Source organism: Aquarana catesbeiana, linkage group LG11, assembly GCF_042186555.1.
Source record: "Aquarana catesbeiana isolate 2022-GZ linkage group LG11, ASM4218655v1, whole genome shotgun sequence".
Classification (NCBI taxonomy): Eukaryota; Metazoa; Chordata; class Amphibia; order Anura; family Ranidae; genus Aquarana; species Aquarana catesbeiana.
This window is the reverse complement of record NC_133334.1, coordinates 91188239-91202641: the sequence shown is the minus strand read 5'-3', so window position 1 is coordinate 91202641 and position 14403 is coordinate 91188239. Positions and strand designations below refer to the sequence as shown.

General features: G+C 39.9%; 1 protein-coding gene across 1 annotated transcript in view; it reads left to right on the top strand.

Moving 5' to 3' along the window:
• The window catches only part of LOC141111710 (uncharacterized), a 67512-nt gene extending 54808 nt beyond the window's left edge, over positions 1-12704 (top strand). The window contains exons 32-48 of the mRNA XM_073603855.1: positions 780-954; positions 1043-1290; positions 2088-2271; positions 2356-2698; positions 2894-3072; positions 3175-3244; positions 3328-3437; positions 3522-3553; positions 3647-3824; positions 5291-5395; positions 6664-6704; positions 6818-6943; positions 7026-7124; positions 7211-7339; positions 8589-8628; positions 8955-9078; positions 11558-12704. Coding sequence (XP_073459956.1) covers positions 780-954; positions 1043-1290; positions 2088-2271; positions 2356-2698; positions 2894-3072; positions 3175-3244; positions 3328-3437; positions 3522-3553; positions 3647-3824; positions 5291-5395; positions 6664-6704; positions 6818-6943; positions 7026-7124; positions 7211-7339; positions 8589-8628; positions 8955-9078; positions 11558-12029 — 2655 coding nt within the window. The 3' untranslated portion in view covers positions 12030-12704. The remainder of the gene's footprint in view (positions 1-779; positions 955-1042; positions 1291-2087; positions 2272-2355; positions 2699-2893; positions 3073-3174; positions 3245-3327; positions 3438-3521; positions 3554-3646; positions 3825-5290; positions 5396-6663; positions 6705-6817; positions 6944-7025; positions 7125-7210; positions 7340-8588; positions 8629-8954; positions 9079-11557) is intronic.
• Positions 12705-14403: the final 1699 nt, after the last annotated feature.

The following is a 14403-nucleotide window of genomic DNA, read 5'->3' as shown; positions in this document are numbered from 1 at the left end:
GGACCAAAAACAACGCATGCTCTGAAGCAAGCTTGAGACGGAAGCTATTGGCTACTGATTATTGTACTTGCTTTTTCTAGTCCCGTCGTACGTGTTGTATGTCACCGCATTCTGGACGGTTGGACTTTGGTGTGACCGTGTGTAGGCAAGACCGCTTGAGCGGAATTCCGTCGGAGTTCCGTCGGAGAAACCTTCAGAGTTTATTCCGACGTCAAAACCAATCGTGTGTACAGGGCATAAAAGGTTTAGCTTTTTAAATAAAAAAAATAACAAACATGTCATACGTAATTACCTGTTCTGTGCAATAGTATTGCACAGAGCAGCCCGAGCCTCTTCTTTACAGGTCCCTCGCCGGCGCTCCTGGCTCCTCCCCCTTGACCAGTGCTCCCAATAGCAAGCCGCTTCCTATGGGGACACTGCTCTTAAGCCCTGTTCTATGCGTCCACAAGACACATAGAGCTGCGGCTCGGCCCCGCCCCCATTCTCTCCTCATTGGCTCACTGGCTGTGATTGACAGTAGTGGGAGCCGATGGCTCCCGCTGCTGCCTCAGCCAATGAGGAGAGGGAGTCCCGGGACAGCCAAGACTCCTGAGAACATCACTGGATCGAGAGCGAGCTGAGTATTGGTGGGGAGGGGGGGGCAGCACAAAGAAGGTTTTTTTCATTGAATGCATGAAGGTAAAAAACTTCAGCCTTTACAATCACTTTAAGATGAAGTTCCTGCAAAAGAACAAAACGGTGAAGGTGTCAATTGTAATTCTTTTTTTTTTACCCCACAGGTGAATGAAACATGGATGATAGATCAATGTACCCATGCTACCTGTATTGGTCAAAACAATATTGTCGTAAACAAAAAAGAGTGTGCACCAGTTAAAAATGTGGTCTGTGCCAACCGTTTAAAGCCCAGGAAAACATTTGACGAGAGTGGCTGCTGCTATCAGAACGAGTGTGATTGTGAGTCCTACAAAGCAGAATTCTTTTGCTGCATGTAATGATTTAATTGCTGTAGCATTTGCTAAGTTCTCCTTTTTTATGCCCTTAGGTGTCTGTGGTGGTTGGGGAACATCACATTATGTCACCTTTGATGGTACCTACTATGCTTTCAACGGCCAATGCACATATATTCTCGTTCAGCAAATAACTCCAGTCTTTGACCACTTTCGGGTTTACATCGATAATTTCGCTTGTGACCCCGAGGACCCATCTTGTGTTAAGTCCCTTCGTATTATGTACAATAATGACACGATCGTCCTGACCTCTCAATCTTTGATCAACCGAATAACAAACAAGGTAATCAATTCCACCTTCTAAATAGTTTTGTAGTTTGATAAGCTGTAAACATATCATGGTAATTTGCTGGACATTAAAGTGTATGTTATGGCAAAAATAATACATATGCAGTTTATCTCTCAAATATATACACACAGAAAAATACCTGGTGATGTGCCAAAAATGCACTCAGCTCCTATTTTCTTGTTGTTGGCTGACAACATGGTATTTTTGTGGTATTAGCTCTGCCCAAGTGTCTTTTGTTAACATACTAAATCTCTTCCCACTGCCCTCATCTGCACAACATAGGAACTCATTTTTCTGTAGTGAAGATAGAAACTGGTAAGGCTATTAAGGCTCCTTAAAATAACACTGGAAGTGTGCACAGGACACACGACAACTCTGATCAACGAGTATTTGTTACACAGATATAACAAAACATGGTTTATTTCAAAGACTAAGGCAGGCCATTCAGCAGGAACCGTCTGAGAGTCGAACTGTCTATAAGCAGGCTGAATGTACCAAGTTGATCGAGCGATTAACTTGGGTACAACCAGCCTGTCGGATTTTACTATAGCAACTAGCAATATTCACTGTGTTCTCCTGACGGGGATGGCTTCCCCTGCCCCCATGGTTGCAGGAAAGAAATTTGCGCCATCTATGGCCTGCCTAAAAGGTAGCAAATTAGAAATGTTTATTGTTAGAGGTAACATACACTTTGCATTTCAGCCAATACTTTTTTTTTCATTTCAGGTTTTGTTATTTATTACTCAGTAACTTTTCCCTTTTTATCTAACATTTTTGCATATATGTTACAGATTTACATCAACAATGAAAGAGTATACCCTGCAATCAACAAAAATGGTATAACTATTACATCCTCAGGCATTTTTATGGTAGTGGAGATACCGGAACTTGGAGCATACATCTCCTTCAATGTTCTTAGTTTCACTGTCAGGTTGCCAATCAACAAGTTCTCAGGCAATACTGAAGGTCATTGTGGTAAGTCTCCAAAATGTTGGATTTGTTCTGTTTGTGCTGCATTATATAATCGGTCATACTAATAAATGCACCTAATTTCAATAGGAAAGTGTTCTAACAGTCAAGCAGATGATTGCATTTTGCCTAATGGACAGCAGGCTTCATCATGTACTGAGATGGCAGGACATTGGGGAGTACCCAATCAGGACTCGTCATCATGCAGTTCCATCACCACCAGTGCCCCCACTGTTAGTAGCCAGCCAACATTATCTTACTCACCCCTTCTATCCACATACTTCTCCTCTCACTCGTCCAGTGCACCTCAAACTCTACCAACTATAGTTCCATCAACGGAAGTGTCTTTACTTCCATCAACATTTTCCACTGAGGTGCAGACAACAGAAGAACCCTGCAACACCCCTGAAGTCTGCAAGGTTATTCTGAGCAGGTGAGCTTTTTTTAAATTAGGAATAATTAAAGTCATGTAAAGATTTGGGTAAAATTGAAAATATGAGGGAACCATGCAATAAATGAAGACACATTATAACAGTGTTGTTAAAGCCACTTAAGTTATTGTAGTTGACTTTGAAGATTGTGCACAATGCTTTACACTAAAGCCATTAACTTTTGGAATTTTCAATAGTGTCTTCAAGGAATGCCATAAAGTTGTACCACCAGAGCCATTCTATCAAGCTTGTGTTAGTGATGGCTGCACCAAAACAGAAGGCGAGGTTTTGTGCGCCAGTTTACAAAGCTATGCTAGGCTTTGTGGAATTCAAGGTGTCTGCATCGACTGGAGAGATAGCACTAATGGCGCATGCCGTAAGTATAAATTCAGTCATAAGAACCAGTTATGTTTTGCATTTAAATTGCTAGCTTCTTGCATATTACACAGATAAAGATAACTTCTTTATCTTTGTACAGCCAAGAACTGTTCCTCACACCTCATATATAAACCATGTGGGCCTGCCGTAGAACCCACCTGTAACTCTAAGTAAGTGTATTTTTTTGTTGCTTTTGTATCTTTGTTGGGATTTTCTTTTGTTTTTTTGCTCTAACTTCTGTTTTCACTTTTAGGTACAATAATGTATTCTGTAACAAGACCCGAGATTTCTTGGAAGGATGCTACTGTCCTGAGGGCACTACAAGATTCAACACCATATCAGACAAATGTGTAACCAGTTGCGGTATGTTGTTTTCCATCTAGTTAAAGTATTCAGGATCAAATTGACTGCTCTGCACAGTTATAAATATACTCTCTGTTCATGCAGGATGTACTGGCCCAGATGGAATGCCTAGAGAGGTAAGGAATATAAGAGTTATAAAATCAGAAACAAATATGTGGCAGATAAGACTGTGAACAATGTAGTATGTATTGATGTTCATTTACTTACAGCCGGGAGAAACATGGGAAAGCAACTGTCAGACCTGTATCTGTGATAATGCAACAATGAGTGTGCAGTGTGCAGCAAAATCCTGTCCAATGTCTACTCCTGCATCCTGTACTGAAGAAGGATCTATGCCGGTTTCTGTACTCGACTCATCTAACCCCTGCTGTCATATCACAGAATGCCGTAAGTACAGCGGTGGTTGTAAATTCAAATCATAGTGAAAATGTACCAGTAGCCAGACTATTAAATCATTTACATATTCTTAACAAACATTAAAAGTACTTTAAAACAAGTCCCCAATCACCTCTCTAGCTGCTTGTAGGGTAAAGTAATTATATCTCAAAGAACCGAAAAGTTTACAGCAAAGACTCTAAAGTCAGTTTCAGTCAGTTTGTAATTTCATAGAAAGATCTGCTATTAAAGATAAAAAAGAAACATCTGCTGTTTGTTTTACATTAGGAATGTTGACAGGCTGCCAAGATCTGTTCTCCAGTAATGTAAACCCTTGCTTTGTAAAACAATCCACTCAGTTTAAATTCAAAATGAAAGGCATTGTATATGTATATACAATATGCAATGTATATACAATGTATTATGTATACGTATGAAAAACATTATAAATACAGTGTTTGCCCTTTTTTTAGAAGTGAACACATACTCTCTGTTCTCAGCTGTATAGGGAGCTCAGAGAGCTGCGGGAAGAGGAACAGCAGAACACTGATCTTCCCAATGAATGGCTGTGCAGAGGGGTCATGTCAGCATAAGTCTGATCATTGGAGGAGAGTAGACTGAGTTCTAGCACAGCTAGAAAACTGACCAGGGTGCTCTCATGCCTAGTGTGGTCAGTTATTAAAAGGAAAGCAAAGGGACTGGTAGGAACACCAGGGATTTCACACAAAGGAAGTAATGCAACGTGAACAGGATATTTTTCGTACAAGTACATGGTATATCAGAAATATGAAATGTTGGGCTTACATATTCTCATTCTAGGGATGAGTGAATCTGCTTTGGTTCCGTTTTTGCAAATCTTGCTCAAAGGTCACAAACTTTGAGATGAACCCCATTAAAGTTTATAGAGGGGGGAATCTTGCTATTCAATTCCACCCATTTTTAGGGCTAATAAGCAAGCAAGCTATTTTCAAACAAAATGCACAGTAAGCTGGGCACTGCCATGGGGTACGTACCGATGACAAAATGAAAGAATAAGAATAAAACGTTGGTTTCCCTACAAAGGTCTAACACAAGCTCATCAACATGGCTGCTGTGAGCCCCCTTCTTAACAGAAGTGTTGGGTTACCCATTTTTTTTTAAATCATTGGCTTTGATAACTCAGCTGACCAGGTAAAAGGCTATAAACTGCATTATAAATTGCTCCCTATTTCTGGTTGCAAACCTTTCAGCTGAAAGTTTGGGATTTGAGAACCCAAACTTCATTCCTACTCTTCCTAGAAAAAAACTGATATCAGTTTGCACTTTGAACATTAATAAATGAGGCCTTGTTTTAAAGTGTTTTTAAGAAATATGGACTCCACAGATAAATTGAAATGGCAAATCCCTATCACAGATAGCCTTTGTTTATGAATAATCTTGCTGTTTCTCCATTACAATGTATAGAGTGAATGATCAGCTGTTCTTCTTCCTGCTAACAGGTTGCAACATCAGTCTGTGTTCTGATGTAAAAGCAGTTTGTGAGCCTGGCTATGAAGCTGTGCTGCAGATGAATGCAGGAGGTTGCTGCCCAGTCTACGAATGTGGTAAGTGATTGTCTCCTTTCTCTAACACAAATATTGAGTTTCCTGTATTATGAAAATAGTCTGTTTAATTTATATTATATGTTCAGTCATTACCTAATTGTGCAAATCTCCCACTCTAGAGCATTCCCCGGCATCATGTGTTTCCTCCACCATGTTCCTATAGGGAGAAACCGTTTTCACTATTCAGTGTGGCTTGTAAAATTCCTAAAGAGGCTGCTTCTGGGAGTTCAGTTTATGTAGGCATGGCCCTAAAACTACATCTACACTCAGTGAGGTTGATCTACTAAAGGAAAATAGACTGTTCACTTTGCAAGGGAAGTTGCACTTTGCTTAGAGCTTAGTGAATGAAATTAATCTCTGGTGGCTTCCATACAAGTAAAGATGGTGTATCCTTTAATTTTCCTTGCACGTGAGTGGATATTCTTTACAATGTGACATGTAACCACATTCACTAAGCTTTTGGAAAATTCTCATGCAAAGCAAAACTTTACTTGCAAAGTGAACATACTATTCACCTTTAGTAAATCAACCCCAGTGTGCGGACTGGCTCTTTGGAGTCCAGGCAACAGCATTATTTTGCTGGATAAGAAGACAATGTATGCAAAGAGACAGGGGGTGGGGATAGGTGGAGCTCTGTAGTTCAGCAGGCAGGAATGACAACCAGTGGAGGCTGGTGCTGGAGAATTTTGGGGTGGAGGGGCTGCGGACATGCCCCTCCAGGTCCACACTCACTCTGCGGGCGGCGCCCTCCAGCAGGCACGGCTCCCCTGGTGCCCGTCTCCGCAGCTTCTGTGTTGACCCGGTCTTCTTTCCAGGTTCTGGGTCTTTGGCCTCCTGTCCTGATTGGCTGGGGAAGCTGGAAGCTGATGGTGAGTGTTGATTCGCTGGTATCGGAGAGTGGGAGGTGCTCTGCACCCCGAGGACAAAATGAAACAGGCCACTTGTGGCCTCGGGCCCTGGTTACGTGCTTGTGAGGGGGTGATGGACCTGGTGTAGACCTGCTGGTCCAGCGCCCCGCACAGTGCACGGCCACACACATGGAGCGAGGATTGTGCGGACTGGGGAGGGCACCCCTTGTTGACCGGCCGCCACTGATGACAACACTGGATAGGAATTTAAAGCACACTGGAATATTGGCAGATCCACGGTTATTTTTTTCTTCTTGCTGCAGTTTAAGGGATAAAGCATAGGTGTACCTGTATTGGATAGATGTACTGAATATGTTTTGTTCCCTAACATATACATTGTTTTTGATTATTTCTCCACAGTTCCAAAAGATGTCTGTGTTCATAATGGAACAGAGTACCAGGTAACAAAAACTGTAACTCATCTCCTCTGTACCAGCCTTTGTTGCTTATATTGCTTTCTTTAGATGTACTTTGATCAAATCTTTTTACTTTATTATGTTTTATCATGTTTTAGCCAGGTGGAATTGTTCCTTCTTCAAACCCCTGTGAAATGTGCATGTGTGATGGCACGATGAATATGACTTCGGAAATGCACAATATAAAGTGCACTCCAGTTTTGTGTAGCATCAAATGTGCAGAGGTAAGTCTCAGAAATATAACATACTCAAGATCCTCCCTGGAAGCTACATTTTAAGTTACAATCCCTGTGTTGTATCCCCTAGGGCTTTACTTACCAAGAAGTTCCTGGACAATGTTGTGGAACCTGTGTACAGACTCAGTGTGTCATGGATCTTCCTGATAACTCCACTTATCTGCTTAATGTAAGTGCTGTAGTTTTTAGGCTATGCAAAACTTTTCAGCTCTACTGAGGATTTTTTGCCTATACATCTGTTTGTGTTTTTCGTAGCCTGGAGAAACCTGGTCACATCCTGGAGATAACTGTACTGAGTATGAATGTGTGAAAAAGAAAGGCAAATTATTGCGTGTGGCATCCAAAAGATCATGTCCAAAGATCAACCTGGATGACTGTGTACCGGTAAGCATTGACACAGCGACAGCTTGAGAGCATTTGACTTATTGCCAATGCAGACTATTCACTTAGCAAAGTGAGGCTGTGTTTACTTCTATTATCCAGTCATGTGCAACCAAAATCTTTTTTTATTTCCCTTGCACTTTATTGAGCATTTTTAAAGTGAACACCGCTTCATCTTTCTTTAGTAAGCTAAGCGATCATTCATTTTGCTAAGTGCACAACCTCTACTCCTTAAGTAAATCAATCCCAGTAAACCTTCAGCCAAATATTATTCAGTTTGACACATATTTATCAATGATTCAATTAACAGTCACAAAACTTTCTTTTAGATTTCCTTTAGATTTACCAAAACCATATAATATGAGGTCAAAGCTCAACGCTTTCAATTGCTATCTAATTAGGCTGGCCCTTGCACTACATAGCGAAAGGTAAATCTATAGGAAATTGAATAAGAAAATTGTATAATGTATGGCCAGCTTTACTTCTCTATTCAGTTTTAACATAACTGATAATTATCTAGCCGATTGCCTATGTTTTTTGAAGAACGATCTTTTATCCAGTCACCATTCTGTTCATTATATATGCCATTGAGTTTTGTAAATTTACAGATTATTCATTACATACAATAAATTATTTTGATTCATTCAATCACCATCTACTCTTTTATATATATATATATATTTTTTTTACATACATGGCAAATGTTCAATTAGTTATTAAGTTACATTAAATGTCAGTAAATATTTATTGGAACTATTGTGTTAAAAATCAGCACTATTCCGTTTTAATACAACCCAATAAGTGATTTCTAAATGTTATACAATTTTCTCCCTTCTTGATGTCTAAGGCGGGTCATACACAGCTCAAACTTTGGATGATTCAACCAGAAGTTCCTGCTGAATCATCCAACATTTGAACTGTGGGTGGCCCTGTCAACACCACCAAGCTTGACAAACATTGATATAAAAAGTGAAGGATCCTCCCCTGCCAGGAGAACATAGTGATCATTGCTAGCAGCTATAGCTGTTAGCAGTAATTGCATGTAAGAATCTGACATGCTGGTTGTTCCCAAGTCGATCAGTGCTCATAGATGGTTCGAATCTCGGCTTGTCCCTGCTGAACCAGCTGAGATTTGAGCATCTATGGACAGTTTTAGTGAGGATGGAAAGATTTATCTGTATATTGCTAGCCTAATAATAAACACAGTAATAATCCATAAGCTCCAATACTTCTATCATACCTCTCTTTTCAGGGAACAATTGAGAAAGACAGTAAAGGATGTTGCCTAACTTGTAAGTATTTTATCTGGCTCTATTCAATATTAGGGTGTTTCAAGAGATATATTTTATCAATGCTTTACAATATGCTATAAACACATTTGTAAACAGATGCCACACAAATCATAAAAATAAAAGAATTTGGTGTTTTTTGTTACTTTTTTTATGAACAAGAACAAACTCATTTGAAATTATTTGAAAGTGGTGATTATCAACAAATAATGTATTGCTAGTGTATAAACTATTTCTTTAGAATGTCAGACAGGAAAAACACACACAGAAAGGATCGTCATAGCAATAAATGGAAATTTACATTCAGATTTCACTGTTATTTCATCCAGGTGTCCAAGAAACAACCAAGTGTCAGAATGTAAAGACTGAGGAGATCATCCTTCAGAATGGCTGCAAGTCTCTGAAGCCTGTAAACATGTCCTATTGCAAAGGGAGGTGTGAAAGCTACTCCAGGTATGTTGATTGCTAATGAGAAGTAAGATACTGCTGTATAGTTCAAATATAATTAAACTTTTTTTAGTTTTGGATTGAGTGGAGAGGGATTAGAACTCCTGTCAGTCGTTATTGCTGTCTGTGCCCCTGTTATGCCGCGTCCAGACAGTTGGACTTTCCGACGGGAAATGTTCGATGTGAGCTTGTTGTCAGAAAGTCCGACCGTGTGTATGCTCCATCGAACATTTGGTGTCGTACTTTCCAGCCACAAATGTTTTAAAGCAGGGTCTCAAATTTTCCGCCAACTTCACTTTGTTGTCGGAAAGTCCAATCGTGTGTACACAAGTCCGTCGCACAAAAGCTCACGCATGCTCGGAATCAAGCAGAAGGAGCCGCACTGGCTATTGAACTTCCTTTTTCTCAGCTTGTACGTTACCATGTTCTCACGTTCTGAATTTTGGGCCAACATATGTGTGACAAGACAAGTTTGAGCCAACATCCACGGTTTTGTTGGCGGAAAGTCCAATCGTGTGTACGCGGCATATGAGGGGTTCACCCTGTCTATTTGTCCTGTTTACCATTATCTCTGTGAGTGAAAGTAAAGAAAATGCCAAATTTTGTGTTGTTCCCAGGACAGGAAGAGTGGGGATATCTTCCAATGGGGACACTATTTCTGGTGACCTAGATGACAACCAGGGATTCCCTCATTTGAGGAATTCACTAGAGGAATTTTCTCTCACTTTATGTTTTGGCTATGGGTCAGAAAGTAAAGAGCAATCTCCCCAATGGGACACAGATGGTAAAAATAAACCTGACAGGGGTTATAGCCCTTCCTAAAGCCTGGTACACACTAACATTTTTTTTTATCGTGCAACTCAGCTGTACTAGTACAGCGATCTCCCCCACTGAACTGTTGTGTTCTGAGAGGGGGACCCCCACCAGAGCACTCTGCCATTGGCTGAGAATTCTAATCCGCTGCCGGTCAGCCGACTTCTGTTGGACAGACCAACATACACATGGGCCGAATGTCGGACGTTTTTTTTTGAACCAGCAAATGTCTCCTGACATTTGGCCCTTGTGTACACGGCTTTACGCTATCAAATAAGAAAAAAAAAAAGTTTGCCCTTTCATTTTAATTTAAGCTCAATCACCAGGCCCTTGCTTATTTACCATGTTTAAAATAAATAGAAAGTTGGGTACATTTACAAAGAAAATTGACAACACAATCACATATAAATCAGGTTGTCTCTCATTTCGAAACGTGTCACATTTTCTGAGTATTTGGAACCCCTGCAGCTGCAATACTTGCCAGTAAACTGTGACAGGTATGCAAAGTTTTGAAAGAGAGTTATCACTTGAGATGACAGAGATTTTCACACAAGTGGTCAGGGGCAGGTTTCATTGTATTGAAGTGCTACTGTAGAGCAACAAATGGAGAAATTATTAATCTTGCTTTCTAAATATAATGAAATTACCCCATAAGCTGTCTCACTGCTCCTGTTTAGCAATTTTTTGCTGTGCAACGGAATTGGTAAATGTCCCCTGATTGTTTTTATGCACTTATAAACGCTACTGCCTATATGTAAATTTTTGCCAATGGTTTTGTCATTGTCCTCCTATGTTAAAAAGACTGAGGCTCCAGCCGTTTGTTCATGTGGTTCATGCTCCACCCCCTATGAGATGCTTGAACCCTCTCTTAACCCTTTTTATTGCTTAAAAATCACCCTATCTTCAAAAATGCATGAAATATATGACTGCCTGAGCTTTCTTTTGTTTTTTTTTTGTGACAGTTGCATCTTAGTCTGAGTTATGTGAAAATTGGATGCTTTTATTTGGGGAATCACTGAGGCCAAATTAAAATGTTACTTATGTCTGTACATGAGCTAATTACATTAAAGTAGTGGTGAACCCCAAAAGCATATATGTAATATATTGCAGCCTACGATTCTTTAGATGTAGTGCTTCCATTCGTTTTTACCTTTTCAGTCTAAGAACAATTGCAGCAAGTACACATCCTGCGAGTTTAAACTAAAGCACAAAGGGCCGTATCTTTATTTTGTAAGCTTCTAGTCCCATTAATCCACCAAATAACGGAGATGAACAAAGACAGACATGTTTAAAGTTCAGTCTGTTCATACTGTGTGACTACCATGGCTGTCTCTATTGATACAGTGGAGAAATAATGCATAATAATGGCATTAAAATCTTGGGCGCTTTAAATTTGATTGTCTTGTACGTGCTCGAAGGTCTGCCTAATCATATGATCATTGTGTTTGGCTCCTGATCTTTATTATAAACTGAGAGCTGTCTTTGACAGTTCAGTCTCTTAGCTGGGAGCAGGCAGTGAGCACCCAGTTGTGCCAGGCGAGCACAGTGGGCACCCAGTTAAGTCACATTTGGTTTAATGACTGGACAACGCTTGTTTAATTGCATTTTTTGTACATGTACTGAAAACCATGAGAATAAATGAATGCTAAATACATATTTTGTTTATCTTCAGGTACTCAGCAAAATCCAAATCTATTGAGCACAAATGCAGTTGCTGTCGGGAGACAGAAACAGAAATAGTAACCATTGAATTAGGCTGTCCGAATGGTAATATAATCAACTACAGCTTTGTTGATATCAAGAAGTGTTCCTGTGCTGTTTGCAGTAAAGAAGAAGAAGATGGAGAAGCTTCTTATGTGACAAACGCTATACCTCAAACCACTGTAAAGGTAAAGAAGGCTACAAAGCCAACCAAGGACAGCAAAGGTCAACAAACAGAGAGCAAAGAATCAGGATCAGAGTCTATCGAAAACGAAGAGCCTGACACTAGCTCAGAGGAGACAAATAAGTCTAAGCCAATATCACAGCCAGGTGGGAAACAGGTAACAAAGCAAGTCCCACAGAGCACAAAGAAAGGTCCAAATACATCAAAGAAATCCACAGAAATTTTGAAGAAAAGCAACATGCCAGGAAATGGAAAATAAGTAATATGTAAAAAAATGGATCTTTTATTTGTGGCATTAATACTTGATCACCTAATCAAAAACAAGAAAAATATACAAAAATGTTTCCACCTTTAAATGATGGAAATCCTTTTAAAGCTTGGTTAAACCCAGGCACAAAAAATCTAAGATATTGGGGCTTACCAGTCCTGCATTCTGGTGGCTGCATTCATTTTTTTCCTTTATGTTCGCCTGCTGTTACTGCAAATAACAAAAGGTGGCTACACTCCTCCACTGCAGGTGTGGAGAGGGCTATTGTTGTCCTCTAGGTTGGACATCAAACATTTCTGGCATAGTTCATCTCCATTATATGGTGGATGAGGAAGTTAGTAGTTTTTATTGAAAAATAGGATTCTTTGTGTTTTCAGTTAAGGAGGAATGACACCGGACATTGCATTTTTGTACTTGCTGAAAATATTCTTCGCTTAGAAAAGGAAATGCATCAACCACATCTAAGGACTGATAAGCTGCAATATATTACATTTTTTGTTCTTGGGTTTAGTTATCCTTTAATTATATAACCATTGTAATTAAACCTTATGACTAAACTTATTGTACTTAAGTTATGGCATGCTGGGTGAGATTTCTTTGTGAACAATAATGTCTGTACTCAAAATGTCATCATTTATATTTATAACATTGATTAATAAACTTATTTTGAGCAAGTTACACTTTTTTTTTTTTTTTTTTTTTTTTATGAAGGTCAGGTGTAATTTGTACTTATAATATGTCTGTTCTTAGGAGCCACTTGAATACTTTCTCTTGCCTTATCTCTTCAGCTAGGCACACAGTATTTTCCACAGCCAGGTACACACTTAGGTTTGTTTCTTGAATAATCAGTCTAGGTTGTTTTTAATGTTTTGTTTGAGAACTTAGACAGGGAAGGGTAGATAGTGGGATACTCCAGATTCAACTAATTACTGGGTGGACAACTGCTTCAACTTGACTGTGAAATTCCTATTTGCAGCAACATGCACTCTTGAGCAATGAGGACAGGCTATTGCTAGCCAGTATCCCCTTTCTGCTGTACCCAGTAGCTGACTTTCCTAGCACAGAGGAGTAACCTACAAAAGAACAGACCCCTAGATCTTTGCTACAAAGAGAGAAAACAATAATTGTCGCGCTAGGTACTCCAAGGTCAGAAGCAAAAGCAACAACACTTGGGAGTTTAAAGTGTATAAGATCATACACAATAGCAGAAATATATTCAAAAGTTGTGAATGTATGTGAAAAAAGGGGGCAATGGATGTTAAACTCAGAGGCACAATGGGGAACACTATTGGTCCAGGATTTCAGGTAAAAAGGCATTGGGGAGAAGATAGTGATTAAAATAAAATGTTCAAAACAAAGTCCATAAGTCCTAAGTGGTGGCCACAGGGAATGGGGTGAGTGTCTTGAGCTCACACTTGAAAGGCAGCACGCTGAAGAGCAGAAGAGACTCTGGGATGAAAGCATAGGAGAACAGAAAAGCAGCACCAATCTGAGTGTCTCAATTTTGAAAACAAATTTATTCTAAAAGTAATGCACTCACTTAGAGGTGGTTAAAAACAGGCACATCAAGGATGGTAAGGACCCGACCGTATGTAGTAATTACAGACTCATTTCCGTTCTAAACATCGACCTTAAGCTGTTCACTAAAATACTGGCAACCCTGCTAGCCCGACACATGCAAAACCTAATCCATCTAGATCAAGTGGGGTTTATTCCCACAAGGGAAGCCAGGGACAGCACAACGAAAGTGCTGAACCTCATTCAAATAGCTAATCAGACCCTAATGCCCTGTACACACAGTCGGATTTTCCGATGGAAAAAGTGCAATTGGATTGTGTTGTCGGAAATTCCGATCGTGTGTGGGCTCCATCTGACTTTTTCCATCGGAATTTCCGACACACAAAGTTTGAGAACAGGATATAAAATTTTCTGACAACAAAATCTGATCATTTAAATTCCGACCGTGTGTACACAAATCCGACGCACAAAGTGCCACGCATGCTCAGAATAAATGAAGAAACAAAAGCTATTGGCTACTGCCCCGTTTATAGTCCCGACGTACGTGTTTTACGTCACCGCGTTCAAAACGATCGGATTTTCCGACAACTTTGTGCGACAGTGTGTATGCAAGACAAGTTTGGCCTAAAATCCGTCTGAAAAAATCCAATGGATTTTGTTGTCGGAATGTCCGATCAATGTCCGATCGTGTGTACAGGGCAATACACCATCTATATCTGTCAACACCAACACTGAAAAGGCGTTTGACCGTGTTTACTGGCATTACACGTATGCGGGCCTAAAGCATGTTGGGCTAGGGAAAACTATGATTAAATGGATTACCCAAATTTACTCAACCCCTACTGCA